Genomic DNA, 22,932 nt, shown 5'->3' on the forward strand with positions numbered 1-22,932 from the left:
GTCTTCATGATGTGTTGGTAGGATTCTAACGTTACGAGTGAAGTTTACGTTAATTCTCGAATTGACAGTGACTTTTTTGACTACCATCTGTTACAAAATTCGACAAAACCTTAAATTTGGGCATATCACAGTCGAATTTTTAATATTTTTCGATTTTAAGCATGTGAAAAACAGCCTCGTCACCAAAACCTAAATGGACGAGCAAGAGTGCACTCGCGCCGCCGTGCTTCTGTCCGTGTCGTTCCTGTTAATCTTCACATCATACAATGGCATCGAAGTACGAGAAAGTGCCATCTTTCATCGTGTATCATATGTTCTTGTGTAGAATCTGGAGACGTCCATCATCCGAGGCGAATGCATCGGATGCGTCCATGGAAGTCCGACCGGCATATGCCAGTCGGGTGATGTTTGCCAAGACAAAGTCAAGTATTCTTGCGACGACGCTTGCGAGCTTCCATTTAAAGAATGCACATGTACAGCAATGTTCTGGTGGTTACGAGGTCATTCTCCACTGACGACATGACGTAGCATCCCTTGGCAGTACCATTCTCGGCGTGATCTACTTGACCTTCATGTTGAGTGCTTTTTTGGGCCCGCTTCTTCCAAGTTCGTTGGCATGACATCCGAAATCTCTTATGACAGCTACCGGTAGACTATTTCGGCCCGAAAAAGAGTATGGTCGGTGGCTCCATTGCTTAGTACGGTTCTACGACATTGCGCTTCCGTTTGGCTTCTCAATCTCGACCAATGTATAGCGGATTGTTTGCCTTTGCAAATTTGGCGGTCGCGTCTTCTCCGTCCAATGTTTCGTTGCACTGGTGGGTCATGCTCCCCGTTGCGCTGCTACTGGGGGCGTCAGCGTCAGTGATGTGGATTGCGCAGGTAACAGCCTGTTGTGCTCTACAATTCACGCCGCCACAATTTCTCTAGTCCAGCTACTTGACGCAGGTGAGCGTCGTTTACGCGACGATCAAGCACGAACCTGCTGTGAGTTCCATGGGCAAGTTCAACGGCCTCTTCTTTGCCATTTACAAATCCAGTCGCGTGACGGGCAACCTCATTTCGTCCGTCGTGTTGGACTACCTTGCTTGGTATGCCTACACGATACAACTTTACCACATCAACCATGTCGTAAAATGGCATTCTCAGGGTTGGGCTGTAGGTCCACTACCACGTTGTTTATGGTGTTCACGTGCATTGGGCTCTGTGGCACGGCGTTGCTGTGCTTCTTGCCCACCGTGGGAGCTGCGCCATCTCGTGACATGCCTCTTCATCCACCAACCCGAGTCTCGTTCAAAGCCCTCAAAGCCATGGCCCTGGACAAGTCCGTCGCCGTTTTTCTACTAGTCAACGCATTGTAGCGTTGATGTGGACATGTATGCACGCCCTTGTGCGTAGGAGGATGCTCGCCCTCGCGCCCGTGTTTATCTTGAACGGGCTGCAACAAGGCTACGCCACCTCCGAGTTCACGTCCAATTTTATCCGGCCGTCCCTCGGCAGTTCCTCCATCGGATACGTCATGGCAGTGTTTGGGGTCGTCAACGTTGTGGGCTCGTACACGTTTGGAAAAGTCGCAGACAGGTACACTGTACACATTCACTTGCAGTCGATGCCTCTTCGTCGAGCCCCCCGCCCCCCGCCCCAAATATCCATTGCCCTTCGTCTAAGACCCCCCCCTCGCTATCTAAATCCCCAGAAAACGCAGCTGAAGCTGTCCTTATGACCCGATGAAAACGTAGAGTTGACCCTGTGACGGGGCATGCGGTGGGATACAGTGCGTTGGTTGTTGCCTACGTGCTTAGCATCGTCACGACCGTGTCCAAATGCGACGACCAGTGGGCGTTGGTTGTGGGCATTGCCGTGTTGCTCAGTGTGGGCGATGCAAGTACGTGTGGATTTGGTTACTCATGAGATAGTGTATGTGATTTCATGGGCGGTGGTTTGTTTTGCATGTAGGCTCGACTACCCTGGCCAAAGGTCGCGTAGCACTACTTACGTCTCGTCCACGTTTGAATGATTGATTTCTGTAGTTGTGCTGGGCCAAGAGTTCCCATCGGACGCAGTGAATGCGTTCTCCATATTCACCATTTACCAGTCGGGAACTGTGAGCGCTTCGTTTTTCCTGCTCAAGTACTTGAGGTAAGGGTCTATCTACGTACTACTAGTATACGACAACATTAGAGGATGATGTATGTACTTGGCCTAGTTTCCACACACGCGTCGTCGTGCTCATCGGCTCGACGGTGGTGGCGACCATTGCGTATTTCGTTTACACGGTGCGGTTCCGCCGTGTTGCTAGGGCAGGGGCCCTTCACGACGTGCTGGAAAGTTAACTATGGTAGCATGACAAGCAGGGCGGCGTGAACTGCCGTATCTTGGATCACCGAGGGGTCGTAAGTTAGTACTAGTACTAGTAGTTACTTTCGGGGAGGATTACAATGTACTGTAATCCTACTAGTATCGGTCATTAACATGCCAAGGTGCGCTGAGCACACCCTAGCCATGCTACAGCGACTGTTTGCGATTGGTGTGTCAGATTTTGATTTGGGTAAAATACTTCCAATGAATTTACACTTGCAAAATGTAGGAGACGAGTCATTCTATCCAAGTTTGCGCAATTAAAATTGGATACCATCATCTTTGACCAGCTAGCTACTTTGTTTGGAGCACATAACGTTGCTGGTCGCGAGCGATGAAAGATGCCAAGGAATGCCTTCAGACGTCGCTGCTCTTGTCGATCTCGTTCCTGCTCTTGTTTACGTCGTATATGGCGATAGAGGTACGTACTAGTACCCTACAATCAAGGCAAGACTCGTGATCCATGGGGCGACTACCGGTAGGTGTTGGAGACTTCCATCATTCCAGGCAAATGCCATGGATGCATGGAAGGAACGATGGATGGCATCTGCCAAGCCGGCCCTGTGTGCCAAGACAAATTGCAGTTTTCGTGCGACCAAACGTGTGTGGCGCCATTTGAAGAGTGCGAGTGTATGTACAGCTGCCCCTTGGGTTCTCCCAAACCTCTCTAACGTTCGTACGTTAGCCTCGCTTGGAAGCACCATTTTGGGTGTTACGTACCTCTGTCTCATGCTCAGTGCGTTCATGACACCACTGATCACAAGTACGTTGCATGTCAATCACGTAACTATGTCAACCTTGACGCTGTGTCCATTAGACTACTTTGGGGAAAAGAACAGCATGGTTGGCGGGTCGTTCTCCTTGTAAATGAGCTCGTTATACATAGTTGCTCCATATAAATGGGGTAACTTCCTGATGGTTACTCATCGATGCGTGGTAGCATCTTGTTTGCGTTTGCGAACTTGATTGTGGCGCTGTATCCGACCAAGACGTCGCTGCATTGGTGGGTGATGATCCCCGCGGCGTTGCTACTAGGAGTGTTCGCGTCCGTGCTTTGGATTGCGCAGGTTCGTCGGCACTTCTTTCCACACAAAACAACTTGGGGCAATAAATCCAACGTTAGGCGAGCTACTTGACACGGCTGAGTGTCATCTACGCACAGTACATGAACGTCCCTGCTGTGAGCTCCATGGGAACGTTCAACGGGTCGTTCTACGCATTTTACAAGATGAGTCGCATCACGGGCAACTTGCTGTCGTCGTTCGTGTTAGGGTTTCTGGGATGGTACATCCTCAACCCTTCCCAAAGCGATGGTTGGTGTCTTACAAAGACTCCTTCATGGACATAGGTCCACCGCCAGTCTCTTTGCCGTGTACACTGGGATCTCAGTGGCGGGGAGTGTACTCATGGCGACCTTGCCTGACCTTGTGCACCCCGCCGGCGACGAAAGCACGGCCCTGCTCAAAGCAGCAGAACTTCCCATCGAGTCGTCGTCCGCAGCCACGACGTTGCGGGCACTGTGGGACATTGCTAAAGACAGGTCGGCTACGCGTGAAGTGTGAACTATGACGAGGGACGTACATATGTATGTATATTTCTAGGCGCATGGTAGTCCTGATCCCCGTGTGGCTCTTGAGCGGGCTCCAGCTCGGGTTTGTGTCGGGGGAGTTCACAGTCCACTTCATCCGGCAGTCGCTCGGTAGTGCGTCCATCGGATACGTCATGGCCACCTTCGGGGTCGTCAACGTCGTGTGCTCGTTTTGGTTTGGCAAGTTGGCCGACAAGTACGTCATCGGTCATGTTATACTGACTGCTCGAAGTATTATAACATATATATATGTTATAACACTTATAGAATTGGTCTCTTTTTTGCCCAAATGGTGGGCTTTGGGTCCCTCTTTGTCGCATATGCATTGTGCATGTGGAGCGACGTGGTGAAATGCGACGGCCAGTGGACCCTTGTGCTCGGCATTGCCGTGTTACTCAGTGTCGGTGGCGCCTGTAAGTAAAGTTCGTCGTGGGTCCATATATCTTTCTAACCATTTTGCTGGCACAGCGTGCACCACCCTTGCCAACGGTACGAACGACCTTGATGACGTGGCAGCCCCCTGATGCGTTTGAGGCACCTAGTGATTCTCGGCCAAGAGTTTCCGTCCAATGCTGTCAACGCGTTCTCTCTGTTCCGAGTGTACAATTCTGGGGCCACAAGCGCCAGCTTTTTCTTCTTTAAGTACTTGAGGTATGCAAGATGACACGTACATATGATGGAGCTCATGTGTGCAGTCTCGAAGGCCGACTGTGGGTGCTCATGCTCAACGTTGTCTTGGCCACTGCGTCGTTCGCGGTGTACTCGATCCGCCACCGTCAAATTGCGGGCGTTCGTTAATACGGTCGGCTAATAGGAACAAGATGGATGTGACTGCCCATCATCCGAAATTGCTACTATAGTATACAAGTGCAGGCTCATTTTTGAAGACGATATCTCCATCGCAACTAGAACCCACTTTGGTTCGAAGGAAGGTCGGACCTGGCATGCATCGCTAGCTGAACGGTAGTTTGAAGTAGATGGTTTGGAATCCTCAAGTTCTTGTCATAATAGTTAAGTCCGCTAGCTGCCAATGCAGCTAGTACGCGGCCGAGGCCATTAAGTGCCCGCTGAGTGATTTTAAGTTTACAGCGTAATATCAATATCAATATGTCATAACGTTACATGAAAGTGGTAACGTTATGATGGTAAATGAACTACAGTCACGCTACACGTACTGCGCAGTACAAATACTATGTAGTACAGTATGTCGCAATGAAATAGTCTACCTACCGGTAGAACCACTGACAAGGGACGTGGCCCCGTCCCTTATCAATACATATATCGGTACAGTATGTGTGACGTGGCCAAACGACGCAACCCGAGGTACTGCTGCTAACATCCTCATTGAAGTACCTCATCGACGTATTGTGCACATCAACACACAACCCGCCGTGCTTCGACTCGTGTCCAGGCATCCTCCAGATATTACGTGTGTGTCTGCACACTGGCCGAGTCGACTTTGAACCACAGTTTGAACTTTGACTGGCCTGTTGAAGATCAAAATCGGACCAATCAGCAGTCGCCATTTGATTTGATCACTTCCGTGGAAGTTGCCATAGTCAATTGGCCCCATGCTCGACGCGCCGACGTGCCTCCGGTCGGGGTTTATTCTCTCCCTGAGCTTTCTTCTCATCTTCACGGCGTACAGCGCCACAGAGGTATCTCACTTTGTCTACATCGTGTATACCGTGTGAACGAGCGTTGGAAGGTCCTCGAGACGTCGATCATTCCGAGCCATTGTTCCGGCTGCGACGAAGGACCAACCACCGGCACGTGCCAGTACGGTTCCATGTGCCAGGAGAAGCAGCAGTTTGCTTGCGACGTTGCGTGCACGGCACCGTTCCGCGAATGCAAATGTGACGCATCATGCCTCAGTGAATGGCTAGGTTGACATGTGTGGCCTTTGTAGCACCGCTGGGCGGAGTCGTCATGGGCACCATGTACTTGACGTTTATGACCAGCGCCATGGCAGGTCCATTTCTTCCACGTAAGACGACATGGCATGCTGTCCATACATGTATGTCTCTCATGTTTTCAAATGGCAGATTATTTTGGCGAAAAGAAGAGCATGGTGGGCAGCTCGACCATGTAGTACGTACAGACTCGTTTGAAGCCAGCATTCGAGTATCAGTTGGTTAACAAGCCTCTAGCGCCGTATTTGCGTTGGCCAATTTGGTCGTGGCGTTGAATCCAACCAACGTGGTGTTGCAATGGGGTATCATGCTTCCCACAGCCGTGCTCGGGGGTGTCGCCGCCTCCTTCCTCTGGATCTCCCAGGTACGTATCGTCACCGTGACGATAGATTGTCACCATGCGTTTGTGTCTAGGCCAGCTACTTGACTCGCTTGAGCGTGCTGTATTCGCAATTCAAACGAGTCCCCGCCATCGCGTCCGTCGGTCTCTTCAACGGCATCTTTCTCTCGTTTTTTAAATTGGCCACCCTCGCTGGAAACACCATTTCGGCACTTGTCCTCAATGCTCTGCAATGGTACTACTGACTTGCCTTGGTACATGCAATTACTCATGGCCTGATCTTATTACGTTTGCTAGGTCGACAGTCAGTTTGTTCTGGATCTACACGGCCACGTCGGTCGCGGGCACGGCGCTGCTGTGCCTCATCCCAGACCTGCCTCTCCAAGCCGCCGCCCCCCTTCCCACGGAATACACCAAGCTCCTCGAGCCCGACTCTGCCGTCGCCACCATGCGATCCCTCGCCGCGTTAGCCATGGACAGGTGCATCTACCCTTTCATTCGTCCATCTTGCCTTGTTCAAAGTCCCAGTATATCCACAGACGCATGCTCGCGTTGACTCCCATAATGCTTCTCAATGGCCTCCAGCAAGGCTTCCTCTCTGGCGAGTTCACGTCGAATGTCGTGCGCGAATCGCTGGGTAGCGCCGCCATCGGCACTGTGTTTGCCGTCGTCGGGCTCGTCTCTGTCTCGTCGTCGTTTGTGTTTGGCAAGTTGGCGGACAAGTACAACTTGCTCATGGAAATCACTTGGGTTGATGATTTCACGACAGATTTGGCCCCCTGCCCGGGCAACTCGTGAGTTTTGCGGCGCTCCTGGCGGCGTACATCGTGTGCTACGTAGCCACCGTGACCAAGTGCGACGACCAGTGGTCCCTCGTCCTGACGGTTGGCGTCATCCTCAGCATCGGCGACGCTTGTATGTGACACTGTTTTCTTCCGCCCACGACGACTAACTTGATTGTTCTCGTTTGTAGCGTCGTTGGCCCTTGTTAACGGTATGTGTTCTATCGCATGATGTCGTGCATGCCGACTTATATATACTGCATAATTAACCATATTTCAACAAATATATATATATTTGTTGAAATATGGTACTTCGAAGGATATATGTTACCCAAAGTATGATTATATATTGCATAGTGGTTCTGGGCCAAGAATTCCCCCACGACACGGTGAACGCGTTTTCCCTTTTCCGGGTGTACCATGCTGGCGCGACGAGCTTTAGCTTTTTCTACTTTCCTACGCTCACGTACGTACCTAAGCCACGCCTTCCCAATCACGATATACAGTATATATATATATACTGAGGCTTGCGGTAGATTCCACGGTCGACTGGTGCTCCTACTTGCGGCCATCGTTGTCTCCGCCGTGTCGTATATGCTGTACTACTTGCGCTTCCGCCAAGCCAGGCACTAGACTAACTATTGGGGGGGGTACCGAGAGAATGCCACGTAGGTTGGGTCTTCCAGGGGATGTACTGGAACTCGCGTAAACCCGTCAAACGATGCCTTGTCTAGTCGCATTTCCGACAGCCCTTGATGCTGGATTTGCACGTAAAACGGCAAATATCTATCAAAATAATACAATGAACCTCCTTAGAGCTAGATACTTGGTCGCATGCAAGCATATTATGTACATGAGTTGAAGGGACGGGGAGTTTTGAAATGCAAATTCAGACACCACGGGCATCGGATTCAAGTCGAGCTTGCTACAGGTGTCGCAGTAGTAATGTCAGAGAATAATGTCGAGGAAGGGTCTTGCGATGTACATTTCGCGCAGCTGGAAGAGCGGCACGGGCCCGTCGTTCCATTCGCCTCGGTCGTTCTTGGTGTATCCACGAAACATATCGGCGGTCACGAGCTGAAAGTTGTTGCCGTTTAAGAACCTAGAGGACACGCTGTGAACTCATGCACGTGTGAACGTGAAGGAACGTACAAGTGAGTGGTTCGATAAGGAATGTATTGCGGCACAGACTACGACAAGATCGACTGCTGTCACGGGAGGAGGACGACGACGGCCATGATGTTGTCGTACCGACAGATTGCGAAACTCACAGTGCACGGTCACGCGAGTGGAGCCAAAGCAAAAACATTCAGACGGACATGCCAATGCGTACCGCGAGCATTGAAGGACGTATGCCAGAGTCGTCAAGAGCCAAACAGCATGTGCATGAAGCATGATGAGGTCGTGGCTTTTGCGAACCGGCACAAGATGTGGTCTAATTTAAACCAATCAGTGATCGATCCAACTTGTGTGTCGTAAGGTTGTTTTCATTTTGGAAAAAATACATAAAAATTTTGGGTTTTTATTACTAGTAAATTCGAATCGGAGTAACAATTTCGACATGGCTGACAACACGTCACCTGACGTCACGTTCTGGGAGACCATTGACCACTTGGGCGGCATCTGGGCCATCATCGGCGTGGTCGTGGCGTTGACCGTGTTCTACGTGGCATTGATTGAGTTCATGATCCCCCGCGGGCGGATATCGCAGGCCGAGCGAGCCAAGTCCCAACGAACCAAGTACGTGATTAACAATGTCTGACGTACTCATGGTGAATCTTTGTAGACTCATGCGGGCAGCACGAGAAAACGTCAAGTCCCAGCGACTGGTCGACTAGTCTTGTGTCTGTTTAAATAGAGGCTTGTACAGCACAAAACTATCATGTCCTCGCTCTGCTCATCTCAGTGCCGACCCACGACTACCCCACGGGACAACTTTTTGCTGTCCTTTGTGTTTGATCGAGCCATAGATCCCCGAACCAGAGCTTGAATCTTCGTCGCTGCTTCCAGAGCTGCGTCCACTTCGTCAGGCAACTTGACCTTGGCCGCGGTGGACGGGCACCGCTTGACCAACTTTTCAACGGGAGCATACATGTGGAACTCTGTTTCTTCCGTGCGAGGCAAGATGGGCGCAGTCTTGTTCGGTCGGGTGGAGGTCAACGTCTTAGGTCGCCCTTGGCCCACCGTTCCCTGCACCAGCACCTCAGCTTTGGGTAGCAACGACGCCATGCTTTGCCTATCATCAACACATACATAATGCTCCGCGTTCCAAGCAGATGGACATGTACCGCTGAGCCCGGTGTCGGAATTCTGCTGCATGCACGTCCTCCAACATCGCTGCCGCCACGGCGGTGTCCTCTACCGAATACACATTCTTCCTCATCTCTCCGAGGAGGTTTGTTTTAGATGACGCACGTGGAAGTTTGGGAGGTCCCATGACCCTCCCGCTCCTCCGTCGCTGCCGGGTTTGCGATCCCCTTGTAAACGCCTGCAACTTTGTCGCAGCCACGTCTTGGTGTAGATGCGTCGTGTTGATGTTCAGCGGCGGTCTCAGCGACGGGCGCGGCTCGATCGTCATCACCCCCGAGTCAACCTACGTCCGAACATCCGAACACCACAATGTGAACCGCCCTGTTGGAGGAAAACAACCAACGGAGTGATCCTATGTAGTACCAGCACAAGGCTGTGTTGATGGATCAGCGACTTTCGGTCGTCCAGATGCCCTCCCGCGATTCGCTACATGTGTCGTCATTTGCTGCTCATGTTCGTTGAAACCTTTGAAACATATTATGGACCTGCAACTTGACCATCCATCGACCCTGGCGAAGTCGGTCGACGGACTTGCGACCTTTGCGCCCCCTCACAAGCCGTTGGATGGTCGTGGCCGCGGTGGCGCCTGAATAGTCGCGTCGAGGTTCCTCGCCTTGGGCGGCAAATCGCTCTAGATGCAGCAGAGCCACCCGCTCTCGGCCCAGGACACCGCTAACTCGACTTGTTAGTGGTCGTTGGTTGTTGTGGACAAGCATACCGCACGAGCGACTGGATCTTAATCGCCGACACCTCACGCAACTGCGTAAGCATAGCAGCCACTCGTTTGCGAACGCTATAGCCCCGATATGCCGCCTGCATGTGGTCATGTCTTTTGATGTTCTGGAGCAGATATACTCACCTGGACGACGATGACTGACCACAGCACCAATTCGTCAATGTGTCGAGATGTGAGGTGAATAAACGCAACACGAGCCAGGAAGCGCTTGACGCAGGCCTACACGAGAATAGCAATGATGAAATAACGTTCGATGATTTAGTTGTGGAGAGAGGTGGCTGACTGCCCTCTGACCTGGATGACGGTCGCAGCATGATGTAGTCTGTCTCGGCGGTGTTTGGCTTCACGTTTCCCTGGAATGAGGAAAAATCCATCGCTGAAATTGGGCCAGGATAATTGATATGTATACCGTGGGCACGGACACCGATATCTTGTCGCCATGGATCGGTGATTTTGGTCTCCACGACGTGACTCGGCAGGTTTTGGTGCATCTCGTGGAGCTACGTAGTCGCATGATGCTTAGGGTGATTATGAAGGTGCACAATGGTATGGCCATACCTCTTTTCGAATGACAGCGGGCAAGTTGGCGCGGCGGTTGTCGTAGATCGTCTTGGCATGTGGTCGCACGCGGTACCCGCGAAAGAGCGCTTGGATTCTGATGGCAGCCCAACATTCCAACATCGTTCGTGTAGACCGCTCCGCGTACAGCTTCTTCATGAACGCGTCTCGCTCGGCATGTAGAATCTTGTTCATGCGTTTGCGAGGAATCGACAACGTCACTGGCGCGGCTGGGAGGGATAGTTTCATTTGGCCATTGGACATTGACCGTGGAAGCAGCGTTTGTGGCAACATGCGCTTCATGGTAGTGATGGTGATGGCGAGGACATCTGACGAAGTGAGGCGACTCTGAGATATGAACGTCACGTGCGTCTCCTCGATACCGACAAAGCATGGCACGGTGGCAATGTCGACCGCCTCGGCCGTCATCGTCGCGAAAAACTCGTAACCGGCGGTTTGGCGAAGATCCAATTTGGGCCAATCAGATCGCGAGATTCGGGAAAAGGCACCATGACCGACGCCGCGCGGGACGCTTGGCTCCGGCACCAAGCAGAGAAGATCCAAAACAGCGTCGTAAACGTCCACGAAGCACTGTCCTCTAGTCCATCCATCTACTTTGGCACACGGCGATGTACTTATAGCGACGTCGTGTCGATCGTCACTACCACAAGGCCATGTGCCAAGTCAAAAGCCAGCGACTCGCCGCTGCATAAAGCCACCGCCCTGCCCTATGCCCATGTAGATAACTTCCTCGATCCCCTATTCGTGTCACCCTTGCAAAACACACTAGAACGACGAACCGACCAGCTTGAGGTACTCATGAAAGTCTTGCATTTCCCTCGTCTTGACACTTCGGTCACAGCGGCACAAAAAGGCCCTTGTATCGGAAAAGCATGCGTTCATGGCGAATCTCGAGGATAAACGCTTTGATCGCCATAGAGTACGTCTACAACACCTACCCCCTCGTATCGTCGTACAATGCTTGTCGTCTCATACCGGAACTGGGAACTGTTTCAGGTGGAGTACGGCGCTGCCAGCGTCATCCAACGAACGTACCGCGGTCACTCGCTGCGGAAAAACTTTGGCAATGTCAAGAAGACGCTGCTCATTCGCAACAAAGTGCGCGCCGCCATGAAGGACGTCGCCACGGGCACGGGACTCATCCTTGGAGAAAAGGATCGGTACCGAGCCAAGGTGCGCGAGCAGACCGCCGCGGCCGTGGTGATCCAGCGCCGCTTTCGCCAGTTGCTGGCGACGATGGTGGTGGCCAAGGAAAGGCAAATGGTTGCAGAGGAACGACAGCACAACAGTGTGAGGACCATCCAAGCCATGGTGCGCCGGAAGTTGGCCCTCGCCTTCGTTCGGAAGGTCCGCGTTCGTCTTGTCGAATCCCTCGCGATGCACTTGGCTCTGGAGGCCCAACGACTGTATCGGGGATATGTTGGTCGCGGGGTGGCCCGCAGTCGGCGCCTCGCGGTGCAGTATGCCGCCGTCCGGCTCATCCAGAATGTATTTACGCGAAGTCTGGCTGCAAAAGCTTGGGCCGCAGAGTCCAACCGGTCTCGCGACACCCGGCGGGATCGGGCGGCAATGATCGTTCAGCGGTGTTTCCGGGGTTCCATGGGGCGACAGCGAGTGCGCCGTCTGCGCTCTGTGGAAGCGCATCAAATCGCACTGGCAGCCGCGCTGTCCATCCAACGTGTGTTCCGCGGTCGCCTCGGTCGGTTTGTCAGCACGAGTCGCGCATGGTGGCGGCGGGACGAGGTGACGTTCATGTCGTCGATCGAAATCACTCGCATCGTCCGGGGGTTCCTCGGCCGATGCCACGCCAAGCAGACGCGACTGGAACAAGAAACCAACGTGTTTGTGTACACCCGCAAGGGTTGCAAGGAGATCGTCGTCGACCTTTTGGACGGGTGTGGACTCGACGCCCCGTTGGACCCGAACGGCGTCGATGGCCACGGTAGTTCCTACTATGTTGAACTTCTGTTTGTTTCTTACGCTCGGGGTGTAGGCAATACAGTGCTCGCAGTGGCGAGTCGATGGGGCCACCTAGGCATTGTCCGGTCTGTGATCGGTCGCATCAAGCTAAACGTGGAGAATCACCAAGGGTACACGGCGATTATGCTGGCCGTCAAGTACAATCATGCTGATGTGGCCGAGTACTTGCTCACAAAAGCCCCTGCACTCGCAACCACTGGTCGGTCACTCCTGCACGAAGCGGCGCGGAACGGCATGGTGTCGACGGCGGAGAAGTTGATCTTGTACGGCATGGCCGTCAACTACCAAGACAACGAGTACCTACGCACGCCCCTCCACGAAGCAATCCTGGGCGGCCACGCCCCCATGATCCAGTTGCTCGTGGACCAAAGTCCCAAAGCATCGGTAAGACTACTTGTTTCCGAGTCGATTTGATGTGCGTTTCGTGTGTAGTTGAACTACCAAGATGCGAGAGGTGCGACGGCATTGCATTACGCTTCCAAGAAGGGCGATCGTGGCGCCGTGCGGAGTCTATTGCATGCAGAAGCAGATGTGGCAGTATTAGATAAGAAGAACCAGACAGCGTGGCGAGTGGCCATGTCCAACGGCCACGAGGCCATTGCAGGGGACATCCGAAAGAAGTGGGGCCTCATGGATCAAAACGAAGATGCGGCCGTGCTAAACGGCGGCGGCGACGAAGGCGACGAAGAAGCGACTGCCGTCTTGACGGTCGACGACCCCCTCAACAACATTGAGCACCTGCTGGAACAGGGAGACATGGAGATTGATGACCGGGATGATGACGGATACACCCTTCTCATGAAGGGAGCGATGCGGGGCTTTTACACTGTCGTGCGCTTTTGCCTTCGCCACGGTGCCACAATTGACCTGGTCGACCGAGCTGGACGGACAGCGTTGATGCACGCGGTGGCCCACAGTGACATTGCGCTGCACTTGGTGGACCAAGGCGCGAACTTGCTCCATGCAGATGACCGGTACATGTCGTGCTGATTTCGAGAGTAATAAGTGTTTGTTTCAGAGGACGTACAGTCATCCACGATGCTGCTATGCACGGATACACCTTCAGCGAGTACATTGCCGTCCATCGTGTCCACTTGGACATCAAAGACCACCTCGGGTAGACCTATTCGTTTTTGACACACTCTCGTGTTAATCTGTGTCTAGGTGCACACCACTACACGAAGCCGCCAAAGTAGGCAGTGACGTCGGGGCCAAGAAACTGCTTAATCTCGGCGCGCATGTGAGTTGTGTGGATTCCGACCACCGCAGCCCCATCCACTACGCAGTTCGGGGAGCATTCCCCCCCACTACACTGCGCGTCCTGCTCAACGCTGAAGCCCCCGCATTATTTCTTCGCGACCGGCTGGGCCGCACGGCGTTGTTTGAGGCCGTCGTGGCTGGAAACGTGCCGTGTTTGGCGATGCTCGTGGCTCAAGGGGGAAGTTTGGGGGACAAAGACCACGAAGAGATGTCCCTGCTGCATGTTGCCATCCTCGCCAAGCAGAATGCATCTGTGGAATTCCTTGTAAACTTGATGACCGACGCGGAACTTTTAGCGACCAACAAGACGTTGGACACGCCGTTGCATACTGCATGTCGGACGGGCTACATCTACGGTGTGGACCTGCTTCTAAAAAAGGCCGGCAGTGTGCTCGTTACCAAGGCAAGTAGTCACCATACGTCGAACCATTGTGTCGAATGACATCTTTGCGGCAGGTGAACGGCCTGGGCGAATCGCCTGTGCACACGGCGACGAAAGTTTCCAACGTGGCAGTTCTAGAACTGCTTCGCCAGCTGGGCTACGAACTGACGATGGTTGAAAGAGAGACAGGGGCGACCCTGCTCCACTTGGCCGCAGAAATCGACACTGATGTGTTGGACCCAAAGATATTCCCAACGTTGTTGAGCGCGGGGGTGTCTGTGACAGCTTACGACAAGAAAGGATGGCAGCCCTTGCACATTGCGTCGGCGCGAGCCAAAGGTCAGGACAAAATGGGAAATGTGTGAAACAGGTGATGACGTTACGTCGTGGTTCAGGGGCAGGAGCGATACGTGCTTTGCTGGCAAACGGAGCTCCTGTGAATGCACCGTCGAAAGTCACCAATATGACGCCGTTCCATTGCGCAGCTCAAATGGGTAAGGATCGTGGGAACTTGTACGCGTGGATAAAGCGTTACGTTGTTTGTTATAGGCATTGCGGAAAATGTCCAGCTACTCAAAGAGAGCGGGGGACGATAAGCCTATCCACCACACGACTAATTTAAGGCATTGACCACTATATACGTGATGTTGTTGGTTGCGTGGGGCCTGTACACACAATGCAAGCTCTGTCAATACTCGATGTGCGACCTTTCGCATCAACTTCAAATTACTCACTTCGTTGAGGTTCAGTTGGAACTTTGGAAGGGGTAAAAGTATATTAAAATCAAGCTAAATGTTTGGCAAGTTGTGTCGGTGCATTATAGTCGCCAATTGTAATTTGTTTCAATCCAACGACATTTATATAATATAAAGACATAACAACCACCATGACATGCTGCATCTCGTCGTATAAAGGTACCCATACCGCTGCCTAATCTTTGCACTTTGCCTAATCTTGGCTGGGTAGGTACTGTACGTCCAAAAAGCAGAGCAGCATCATGGGCTGCAACAATAGCAAGGAAGAGCCCCGTGAGTCGCAGCGACCGCTCACTGCCAATGAATACTACCCTGCACCTCCACCAGGCAACTTTCAGCTGCCACGGAGCAACAGTGGGTTTGCCCAAAGCCACCGGGGCTTTCCTGGCATCAGTGGCAGGCGTCAATTGTCCGCAGCACCAGCACCGGCAGTGCAGGCTTCAGACATGGACATCGTGTACGCGCCGCTGTTGCAACTAAAGAAGTTTTGGATCGACCCCGATGATTGCGGCAGCTCCCGCGCGCTCAAGTCGTCGTACATGCATACCCACGTCGGGTATTATCAAGGCCACCCCACTGTCATCAAGTCTTTCCTTGGGTTCAACAAGCGACCAGCGAATGTCGTGGAGAAGGAGAGAAGTACGATTGCCCATCATATCGAGTACATGCCATCCCTCATCCTGACATGACGTTGCGTAGACGACCTCATCAAGGAAATACGAGCGCTGTCCAAGCTGTCGCACCCCAACATCGTGGCGTTTTTGGGCTTCACATACACGACCGTGGACAATCTCAAGTGCGTGACAGAGTTCATGGACGGCGGCAACCTCCGCACACTGCTCAACAACCCCAAGCGCGAGCTGAGCTGGCGGCGGGAAAAACTGACTATCGCGTTGGACGTGGCGTCCGCCCTCCAGTACTTGCACAGCCTCAAGCCCAAAATCATGCACCGCAACATCAAAGCAGAAAAAGTACTTCTCACGGCGTCGCTCTCGGCCAAACTCTCGGGGTAACGTTATCGTGCGTTGACATGTCGTCCACATTGCCGTTTGGTGGTTTGTCTCATGACTTGTAGATTTGGGTCGGCTCGGGAATGGAGCTACACGCAAACGATGACGCAAAAGGTCGGGACCATCGAGTGGTCGGCGCCCGAACTGCTGCTCAACGAAGATTACAACGAAAAGATCGACATTTATTCATTCGGGGTACTATTCGATAGATGTACATCCTTGCACACACAAGTGAGTGCACACACTAAGTTTGCATGCAGGTACTTCTCGTGGAATTGGACACGCGGGACTTGCCGTATGCGAATGCCCACCCTGACACGTCCAATGCGCTCGTAACCAACATCATCACCGGCGTCGTCCGGCCCACGGTGAGCCCGTCGTGCCCGAAATCCATCAGCAAACTCGTCCGCGCCTGCCTTCAACTCGACTCGTTGCTGAGACCGTCGGCCGACGCCATTGTCCAAGTGCTTCGAGAAGAGCAGGCGCGCGTGGCGGATGCCGTCGTGGAGAAGCTGCAGATCAAACACCAGATATCGTCCCGCGCCCCCCGCAGCACCGTGTCGTCGTCATTGTTTGACACTTCACATCCAGATTTCAAACACCTGGCGCCCCTGCGGACGAACTTTTGGATTCACGCGCGGGACTGCGTCGTGTCGCGGCAGATCCCGTCGTCGTACATGAGTACGTTGCTGGGGCACTACCGCGGCGACGCGGTGGTTGTCAAGACGCTCAACCTGACGCTTCCCCACGAGTACGTGGCCCAAGACCGCAAGTACCTTGTCCGGGAAATCGTCATGATGGCCAAGTTGGCGCACCCAAACATTGTCGCGTTTCGAGGGTTCACGTTCACCACGAAAGACGACCTCAAATGTGTGACAGAGTTCATGGCCGGCGGGACGTTGCGGGCGCTGCTGGACAAGAAGAAGCGCGAGCTGACGTGGCACAGTGAAAAGCTCCGACTCGCCATGGACGTCGCGCTGGGGCTGGCGTACTTGCACGGCCAAGCACCGACCTTGATGCATCGCAATATCAAGGCGAGCAAAGTGTTGCTCACCCCCGGCCTAGGTTCATTTACTTCTTCTCGTGAACATGTTGCAGGACGTGACGATGGAACATGTAGGTGCCAAACTGTCTGGGTTTGGGTTTGCCAGGGTGTGGACGTCGCAGGAAACCATGACGGCGGCCGTGGGGACCATGGAGTGGGCCGCGCCGGAACTGTTGCGCAACGAAGACTACAGCATCCCCGCCGACGTGTATTCATTTGGTGTACGTACCAACCATACTGTATTCGAAAGACAATTGACGGGATAGCCTGAAGTGTCTAACGTTCCTTGCCCCGCAGGTGCTCTTGACGGAGCTGGACACGCGGTTGATTCCGTACGCCGACATCAGAGACCAAGGCGCGTCGCTCTCGGACGAGTCGTTGATGGTGCAAATTGTCACTGGGAAGCTGCGGCCCACCGTGTCTCCGTCGTGTCCGCGGCCGATTCAAAAGCTCATCCACTCGTGTCTTCATGTGAACCCGGCCCAACGACCCACCATGGCCGCCGTCGTGGCCATCCTCGAGCAAGAGAAGCTCATCAAGATGGGACTGTAACCTGTAACGTGACCTTGTTGAAGGTGGTAATGCCACGTGGATTTACAGTCAAGTTGAAACCCCCACTCATATGATGACTCGAAAACGTTCTCTGATTGGTCCATATTTCTACTGGTTTGAAATAATGCGTGTGGATTGGCTGGAATACCCATGACGTCGACAGTAGATTCATCCGGATACAACCAATCCACCGACAAACCTCCATTAAAAAAGACCTAAGCTTGATGTTTATATCCAATTCTATAAAAAGGAAGTCAACGTAAAAGCCATGCCGTTATCCGGAATCGTCGCATCTTGAACATGCATGGGAATCTAAAACTCTAGGGCGGTCATATTGAAGAAGCCGTGACCTAAACATGATGCACACGCGGCGACTCCTCGGCACTATGGCCGGTGTGGCTGGCGCTGGGGTTGTATCCACTTGGCTTTACCATCCCGAGGACCTATCCGAGTCTGTGCCGAAGCAGAATGTTCGGCCAGCTGCACGTTCCCGTTCCTTTGATGAGACTAAGGTCCAGCCTTCGTCGCCATCGATGCTCTCGACGCGGAGTTACGCGGTCGAGCAAAGTGCCTTTCGTGATCTTGGCGATCTATTGGCATCGGCGACGGTGTCTGCCTCCCAAGCGTACATTAGCTGGCTGTCGTCGAACATGAACGCCAACACCTCAACGTCCGACGAGGCGGGCGGCAATCCGTTCCGCCTTGTTGACCCGTCGGTGCCGTTGACATCCAAGGACGCCAAACGGGTCATTGACAGCAGTCAATTCAGTCTCGTTCTCAACGCGATCGCTGGCGACACACGCAACCAAAGCCCCGACGCGTCGTACAGAGCCATCAATCAGCTCGCGACAAACTTGGAGTGCGCCGCCGCCATCGCCGAACGGGCCACGAGGTACGGGAAGAAGGCGCTGCTGCATTTGGCCAAGCGGCACGACGTGGACTCGCGCCTCGGCAACGCGCTCCGGGCACTCACCGTCCTAGACGGCGCGGAATGCCGGTTCGGACCTGCGAACCTCAACTCCCTCGTTGCGCTAGTGTGCACCCCCGATCTGCCAGCTCCGTACGCCGAGTTTGCGTGGTGGGCATTGGCGGCCACGGCCAGCAACAAGGCGCTGACGCCGCGGTACCGGTGGCGAAAGGACTGGCTCGGCGACGACCGCGTCGCCCGCACCCGCGCCATTCTCATGCGCAATCCGTACGTGTGGTCTGCCATCTTAGCGATCGACAACAACAGCTCGCCTTTGGTCCAGGTAGGAGGATCGAGTACAACCTGCGAAACCTCTTACACTTGTTGTAGCTACATGCGGCGCGACTGGTCAAGGAGATGTGTGCCAGTGGCTTGCCGATTGAAGACGACGATAGGCTAGACCTGATCGTGCACTGGCTAGCGTCGGACGACAAGCTCGTGTGTGCGGAAGCGCTTCAGGCGATCACGAGCGTCGCAGCGCACGAGTCGGTCCGTGTGAAACTGGCGGCGAAGGGCACGCTGGACACGCTGTACAAGAAGATTCACGCCGACGCGGCCGACACGGCGCTCCTTCTGGGCGCGGTGCATACGTTGGCGTTCCATCACGCGTCCTCGTTGGATGACCACGCGCTGTCGTCCGTGGACAATGTCAACCCGAACGTCGACCATGACGAGTACGTCGACGTGTTGGACTTTGACGAGCCCACGGTCGTGCGCGGGTGGATCGACCTCTTCACGTCATTTGCTACCCACGACGACCCCAAGATTGCGGCGAATGCCGTCGCGTGTTTGGATGCGATTTCCTCGCACGGCAAGTTTCGCAACCAGGGGTGCGGCGAGCGATATGATGATGCAATATGCTGATATGTGCTTTCAATGTGTGATCTTTGTACTTGATGGCTGGTGATGTGCGTATAGCTGTTGTACGTTTCTGATGTTGATACACATAGGATGCAAGAGTGGGTCGTGGCAGTGCTCGATTCCGTGCTGGAAAATGTCCCGATGGACGTCCGTCGGCAAGCCAGCACGGTCCGCGCCGCCAAAAGCCGTACGCGCCCCCTCAAGTCGGAGCGACCCAACTCTGCCACACACTACGTCCTCGCGCACACCCGCGCCCTCTGCGCGCTCGCATTTGTGCTGGACCGTCCGGATTGCCAAGCGGCGTTCATTCGCGCGGGCGGGTTGCCGCTGCTGCGTGCCATGCTAAAGTCGGTTGAGTCGTCGACGTCCGCGGATGCCGCCGCGGTCACGGGGCTGCAGCAGGAATGGGCCCGCGTGGTGGCGAATTTGCTCTCTGCGCCGTCCGCCACCGTCGTCGACGAACTGCGCCAGCCGTTTTGGAGCTCCCGACTGGAGCAGTTGGCGCACTCCAAGGTGACGTCAAAGGTCCAGACCCACGCCGCGCGGGCGTTGCACAACCTACACACCGCGCTTCATACATCGTCATCAATGCTAGAAGATGGCTGGACCGACGAAGAGGACGAGGTTTCAACCCACCGCAACGACGGAGTCGTGTACATGGAAGGCGTGCACCCGTTCACGATGCCCCAAGACAATGCAGCAGCAGCGACGGACTACGATGTCGACATCGTGTTTGTGCATGGGCTCCTGGGCTGTGCGTTCGAGACGTGGGCCGGCGGCGCCGCGGGTCAAGTGTGGGCTTCCGACTGGCTCGTGGCGGACCTCCTGAGGCAGCACGTCAACCCCCGCGTGGTGTCGCTGGGGTACGACTCCAAGCTGTTTGCGGCCGAGTCGTCGTTTGAAACGCTCTGCTTTGACGACACGAGTCGGGATTTGCTGGTCAAGTTGCAAAAGGCCAAAGTCGGCGTCGACCGCCCCGTGGTGTTTGTCACGCACAGCATGGGCGGCCTCGTGGTCAAGAAGATGCTCCACGACGCGGCCACGTCATCGCTCGCCCAACGCACCAAGGGCCTCGTGTTCTACGGCGTGCCACACCACGGGTCCCCCGTCGCCGCCGCGATCTTTCCGGTCGCGTCGGCGGTCCTCCGCCAAGGCATTTCGATCCAGCACCCCGTCACGTCAGACTTGCACGGCACCCCCCGTCTAGAGGCGCTCAACGAGTGGTGCGCCGGCTTTGTCCAGGACCACAACGTGCACGTGCTCAGTGTGGGGGAGAGTGCCCCCATGCGCCTGCCACTGGTCGGCGTCGAGGCGCTGGTGGTGCCGGAAGCATCGAGCAACCCCGGGTTTGGCGCGTACGTGAAACTGCCCGATCTCGACCACATCCAAGTGTGCAAGCCGGCATCGATATCGGATGTGCGGTACACGCTGACGAGGGATTTGATTGTGGACGCAGTGGCCGCGGCGGCAAAAGACGACGAGGCGACGATGGATATTAATATATATAAATAAATTACGACGATGGACTCAATGGGACGCCGACGAAGGGGAACCGACTCGTGTGGGGGTGGTCGGAGGAGACGAACTCCACCAGAGAAACGCCGAGAGCGGCACCCATACCGGCGACGTGGCTACGGAAAATAACACAATCACCGGACTGCACAGCGCCAGCACCAACACGATGGGCGCGCCAATGCACGTCGCAACGCCGAGGAACGCGAGCCGAGCAAGGGGACTGGGTGGCGGCTGGAAGAATAGGTGTTAGATGTGCGATAGATGTGACGATACACGACGACATACCAGGGTGGTCCAGTTCGACGGCAACGACGATGGCGGATGCGATGCATCGGCGGCGGAACTCTGGGGTTGGGATGTCGATGATACATCGTTCGTCTGACTTTGGTGTAGACGCTGCTTGAGGGAATTCAGATTGCAATGCGGGGTGTTATATGGCGTGAGCATGCACGGGGTCAACGGGTACTACGAACCACATTAGCCTTGCAAGCGACAGGACGAGCGGTACCATAGTAGAATACACCTTGGACTTTGACGCCATGATACCATCCCATTCCTCCAGTGGCACTTGCTTTGGCTCATCACTCGTGGCCATGCTGCGTCGAAGCTCGTCGGACATGCCGAACCACCTTCGCCTAGTACTATATCTTTGTTCGTGACCAGGCACCGTTTACGCAGCATCCGGATGCCCAACCGCCGCGTCGATTATCCGAAAACCGGAAAATTCACTAGTACATTAATTACTCCACATTTTGTTTATCCGGATAGCCTTCCAGTAGCGCCATGCACGCTGAAACGACATCAAGCAACGCCACCGTGGAAGAGTATGGACTGTTTGGCCTGGCGACGTTGCCTCTTATGGAGCAAGTACATCGCTTGCTGCATGCGATTGCGATGAAGTACCCGTACAAAGAAGTAGGTTGCGCGCCGATGCAGTGTTTTGAATCACTCAATTCACGCCATAGACTACGTCTTGGAAAACCCTTCCCATGGACAACAAGCGTCGGATTCTGCAATATATCAAAGACAACAAACCAAAGACTGGTGGACAGGCTGCTCTTCAACCGAGTGCACAGCCTCCGCGCGACACGACGCAAGACGACGACTATGACAACGAGGACGAGGACAAGGCTGGATCGGCACCATCGTCCATATTGGACGAACGTGACGAGTCCCAACCCCCCAACGCAACGCTCACAATCAAACCACCTACGGCATTATCGGATCCGTACTTGGCTACCCTTCGAACCCAGGTGAACCAGCCTGGGGGGTCCCCCAAGTACCAAATGACGTGGAAGGTCAAGCACGTTCCAAAGCCGCTGACGTTCAAGTGCGCATGTGGGGCAGTGCATCGAACTGCCACGGACAACTCGGTGCTGGACGAGGTCCGGGTCATGATGACGACGTTTGGGGACGTGGATACGCCGTGCAATGCGACGGCGCTGCTTGTCCAGTCGATTGGTATCTCGTTCCAGTCGAATAATGGCTTGGTTGATGAGTATGACGGAACTGCGTAGTACAAGGGCAAGTGAAAGCCACGCTCCAAAGCTCTTCGTTGAAGCAATACTCCCTCTTGGCACGAATCCACATGCTTGTTGTGTGTGTTTCTCATCATATATTGGTTGTGATAGGACTTTACCCACCTGTTTCAGGATGAAGCCATGTACTATGGGCGGTGGAAAGACTTCAAATCGCACACAAAGGACGGCGACGAAGGCGGGCCGGACGACGTCGAGCTGTCGGATGACCTCGTGGACGAGCTCGACATGTTTGCATCGTACGAGAGCATGGAGTTGAATGCGTTTCAGCTGTACTTTTTGGTACGTCGTTCGTTGACGTGGCTGTCGAGGGCTCAGATGCGGCTTAGGAGCGGATGAAGTTTGCCGACAAACGAACCCAAGACATGGATACGTCGACATATTTGGATTTCTCCAAGTAAACAGAAAACCAACACACACAAACACGTTTGAACCCCGTGGTAGGAAGCGCAGCACCAACT

At 54.2% G+C, this 22,932-nt stretch overlaps 11 protein-coding genes across 17 annotated transcripts; 8 read left to right on the top strand and 3 right to left on the bottom strand.

Annotated features, from left to right (window-relative positions):
• Positions 1-182: 182 nt before the first annotated feature.
• H257_06636 (hypothetical protein) lies at positions 183-2,513 on the top strand. The gene is made up of 12 exons (XM_009831940.1): positions 183-277; positions 326-473; positions 529-606; positions 653-698; positions 756-882; positions 931-1,091; positions 1,163-1,324; positions 1,399-1,581; positions 1,740-1,885; positions 1,957-1,977; positions 2,031-2,139; positions 2,207-2,513. The coding sequence occupies exons 1-12, from the start codon at positions 194-196 to the stop codon at positions 2,331-2,333; spliced, it is 1,392 nt and encodes a 463-aa protein (XP_009830242.1). The 5' UTR covers positions 183-193; the 3' UTR covers positions 2,334-2,513.
• Positions 2,514-2,654: 141 nt separating this feature from the next.
• H257_06637 lies at positions 2,655-4,848 on the top strand. 2 transcript variants are annotated; one of them, XM_009831941.1, is made up of 12 exons: positions 2,655-2,779; positions 2,841-2,988; positions 3,044-3,121; positions 3,176-3,221; positions 3,299-3,425; positions 3,482-3,642; positions 3,707-3,898; positions 3,960-4,142; positions 4,214-4,359; positions 4,415-4,435; positions 4,489-4,597; positions 4,642-4,848. In XM_009831941.1, the coding sequence occupies exons 1-12, from the start codon at positions 2,693-2,695 to the stop codon at positions 4,742-4,744; spliced, it is 1,401 nt and encodes a 466-aa protein (XP_009830243.1). In that variant the 5' UTR covers positions 2,655-2,692; the 3' UTR covers positions 4,745-4,848. The 2 variants fall into 2 exon arrangements, with proteins under 2 accessions (XP_009830243.1, XP_009830244.1); XM_009831942.1 differs by having other exon boundaries at positions 4,415-4,597.
• A 669-nt stretch (positions 4,849-5,517) lies between these two features.
• On the top strand, positions 5,518-7,799 carry H257_06638 (the record flags this gene model as incomplete). 2 transcript variants are annotated; one of them, XM_009831943.1, is made up of 12 exons in its annotated part: positions 5,518-5,604; positions 5,655-5,802; positions 5,856-5,933; positions 5,992-6,037; positions 6,097-6,223; positions 6,274-6,434; positions 6,497-6,679; positions 6,739-6,921; positions 6,969-7,114; positions 7,173-7,193; positions 7,339-7,447; positions 7,518-7,799. In XM_009831943.1, the coding sequence occupies 12 exons, from the start codon at positions 5,518-5,520 to the stop codon at positions 7,612-7,614; spliced, it is 1,386 nt and encodes a 461-aa protein (XP_009830245.1). In that variant the 3' UTR covers positions 7,615-7,799. The 2 variants fall into 2 exon arrangements, with proteins under 2 accessions (XP_009830245.1, XP_009830246.1); XM_009831944.1 differs by lacking the exons at positions 7,339-7,447; positions 7,518-7,799 and having other exon boundaries at positions 7,173-7,229.
• Positions 7,475-8,409, bottom strand: H257_06639 (hypothetical protein). The gene is made up of 5 exons (XM_009831945.1): positions 8,233-8,409; positions 8,134-8,171; positions 7,967-8,083; positions 7,835-7,906; positions 7,475-7,767 (listed from the first exon to the last, which is right to left on the bottom strand). Exons 1-5 carry the CDS (start codon positions 8,374-8,376, stop codon positions 7,620-7,622), a joined length of 519 nt encoding a protein of 172 aa, XP_009830247.1. The 5' UTR covers positions 8,377-8,409; the 3' UTR covers positions 7,475-7,619.
• Positions 8,410-8,524: 115 nt separating this feature from the next.
• Positions 8,525-8,904, top strand: H257_06640 (hypothetical protein). Its single transcript, XM_009831946.1, has 2 exons — positions 8,525-8,721; positions 8,768-8,904. The coding sequence occupies exons 1-2, from the start codon at positions 8,543-8,545 to the stop codon at positions 8,817-8,819; spliced, it is 231 nt and encodes a 76-aa protein (XP_009830248.1). The 5' UTR covers positions 8,525-8,542; the 3' UTR covers positions 8,820-8,904.
• On the bottom strand, positions 8,704-11,030 carry H257_06641. 2 transcript variants are annotated; one of them, XM_009831948.1, is made up of 10 exons: positions 10,586-11,030; positions 10,437-10,527; positions 10,322-10,380; positions 10,151-10,246; positions 10,010-10,104; positions 9,777-9,963; positions 9,655-9,717; positions 9,397-9,574; positions 9,270-9,339; positions 8,704-9,217 (listed from the first exon to the last, which is right to left on the bottom strand). In XM_009831948.1, the coding sequence occupies exons 1-10, from the start codon at positions 11,012-11,014 to the stop codon at positions 8,884-8,886; spliced, it is 1,602 nt and encodes a 533-aa protein (XP_009830250.1). In that variant the 5' UTR covers positions 11,015-11,030; the 3' UTR covers positions 8,704-8,883. The 2 variants fall into 2 exon arrangements, with proteins under 2 accessions (XP_009830250.1, XP_009830249.1); XM_009831947.1 differs by having other exon boundaries at positions 9,270-9,574.
• A 51-nt stretch (positions 11,031-11,081) lies between these two features.
• On the top strand, positions 11,082-14,870 carry H257_06642 (hypothetical protein). The gene is made up of 10 exons (XM_009831949.1): positions 11,082-11,398; positions 11,448-11,525; positions 11,603-12,548; positions 12,600-12,970; positions 13,019-13,560; positions 13,605-13,703; positions 13,751-14,249; positions 14,303-14,567; positions 14,624-14,722; positions 14,778-14,870. The coding sequence occupies exons 1-10, from the start codon at positions 11,096-11,098 to the stop codon at positions 14,822-14,824; spliced, it is 3,249 nt and encodes a 1,082-aa protein (XP_009830251.1). The 5' UTR covers positions 11,082-11,095; the 3' UTR covers positions 14,825-14,870.
• A 311-nt stretch (positions 14,871-15,181) lies between these two features.
• H257_06643 (TKL protein kinase) lies at positions 15,182-17,673 on the top strand. Of its 4 annotated transcripts, XM_009831951.1 has the most exons (6): positions 15,182-15,622; positions 15,683-15,992; positions 16,059-16,188; positions 16,254-17,058; positions 17,114-17,259; positions 17,336-17,673. In XM_009831951.1, the coding sequence occupies exons 1-6, from the start codon at positions 15,226-15,228 to the stop codon at positions 17,588-17,590; spliced, it is 2,043 nt and encodes a 680-aa protein (XP_009830253.1). In that variant the 5' UTR covers positions 15,182-15,225; the 3' UTR covers positions 17,591-17,673. The 4 variants fall into 4 exon arrangements, with proteins under 4 accessions (XP_009830253.1, XP_009830252.1, XP_009830255.1 ...); XM_009831950.1 differs by having other exon boundaries at positions 16,254-17,259; XM_009831953.1 differs by having other exon boundaries at positions 17,114-17,673.
• A 276-nt stretch (positions 17,674-17,949) lies between these two features.
• Positions 17,950-20,944, top strand: H257_06644 (hypothetical protein; the record flags this gene model as incomplete). The annotated part of the gene is made up of 3 exons (XM_009831954.1): positions 17,950-18,840; positions 18,888-19,387; positions 19,508-20,944. 3 exons carry the CDS (start codon positions 17,950-17,952, stop codon positions 20,928-20,930), a joined length of 2,814 nt encoding a protein of 937 aa, XP_009830256.1. The 3' UTR covers positions 20,931-20,944.
• A 1-nt stretch (position 20,945) lies between these two features.
• H257_06645 (hypothetical protein) lies at positions 20,946-21,552 on the bottom strand (the record flags this gene model as incomplete). The annotated part of the gene is made up of 3 exons (XM_009831955.1): positions 20,946-21,164; positions 21,219-21,398; positions 21,457-21,552. 3 exons carry the CDS (start codon positions 21,550-21,552, stop codon positions 20,946-20,948), a joined length of 495 nt encoding a protein of 164 aa, XP_009830257.1.
• A 164-nt stretch (positions 21,553-21,716) lies between these two features.
• Positions 21,717-22,872, top strand: H257_06646 (hypothetical protein; the record flags this gene model as incomplete). The annotated part of the gene is made up of 5 exons (XM_009831956.1): positions 21,717-21,848; positions 21,899-22,394; positions 22,451-22,530; positions 22,565-22,753; positions 22,801-22,872. 5 exons carry the CDS (start codon positions 21,717-21,719, stop codon positions 22,870-22,872), a joined length of 969 nt encoding a protein of 322 aa, XP_009830258.1.
• Between the last annotated feature and the right edge of the window lie 60 nt (positions 22,873-22,932).

Source organism: Aphanomyces astaci (genome assembly GCF_000520075.1).
Source record: "Aphanomyces astaci strain APO3 unplaced genomic scaffold supercont1.13, whole genome shotgun sequence".
NCBI classification, from domain to species: Eukaryota; Oomycota; class Saprolegniomycetes; order Saprolegniales; family Verrucalvaceae; genus Aphanomyces; species Aphanomyces astaci.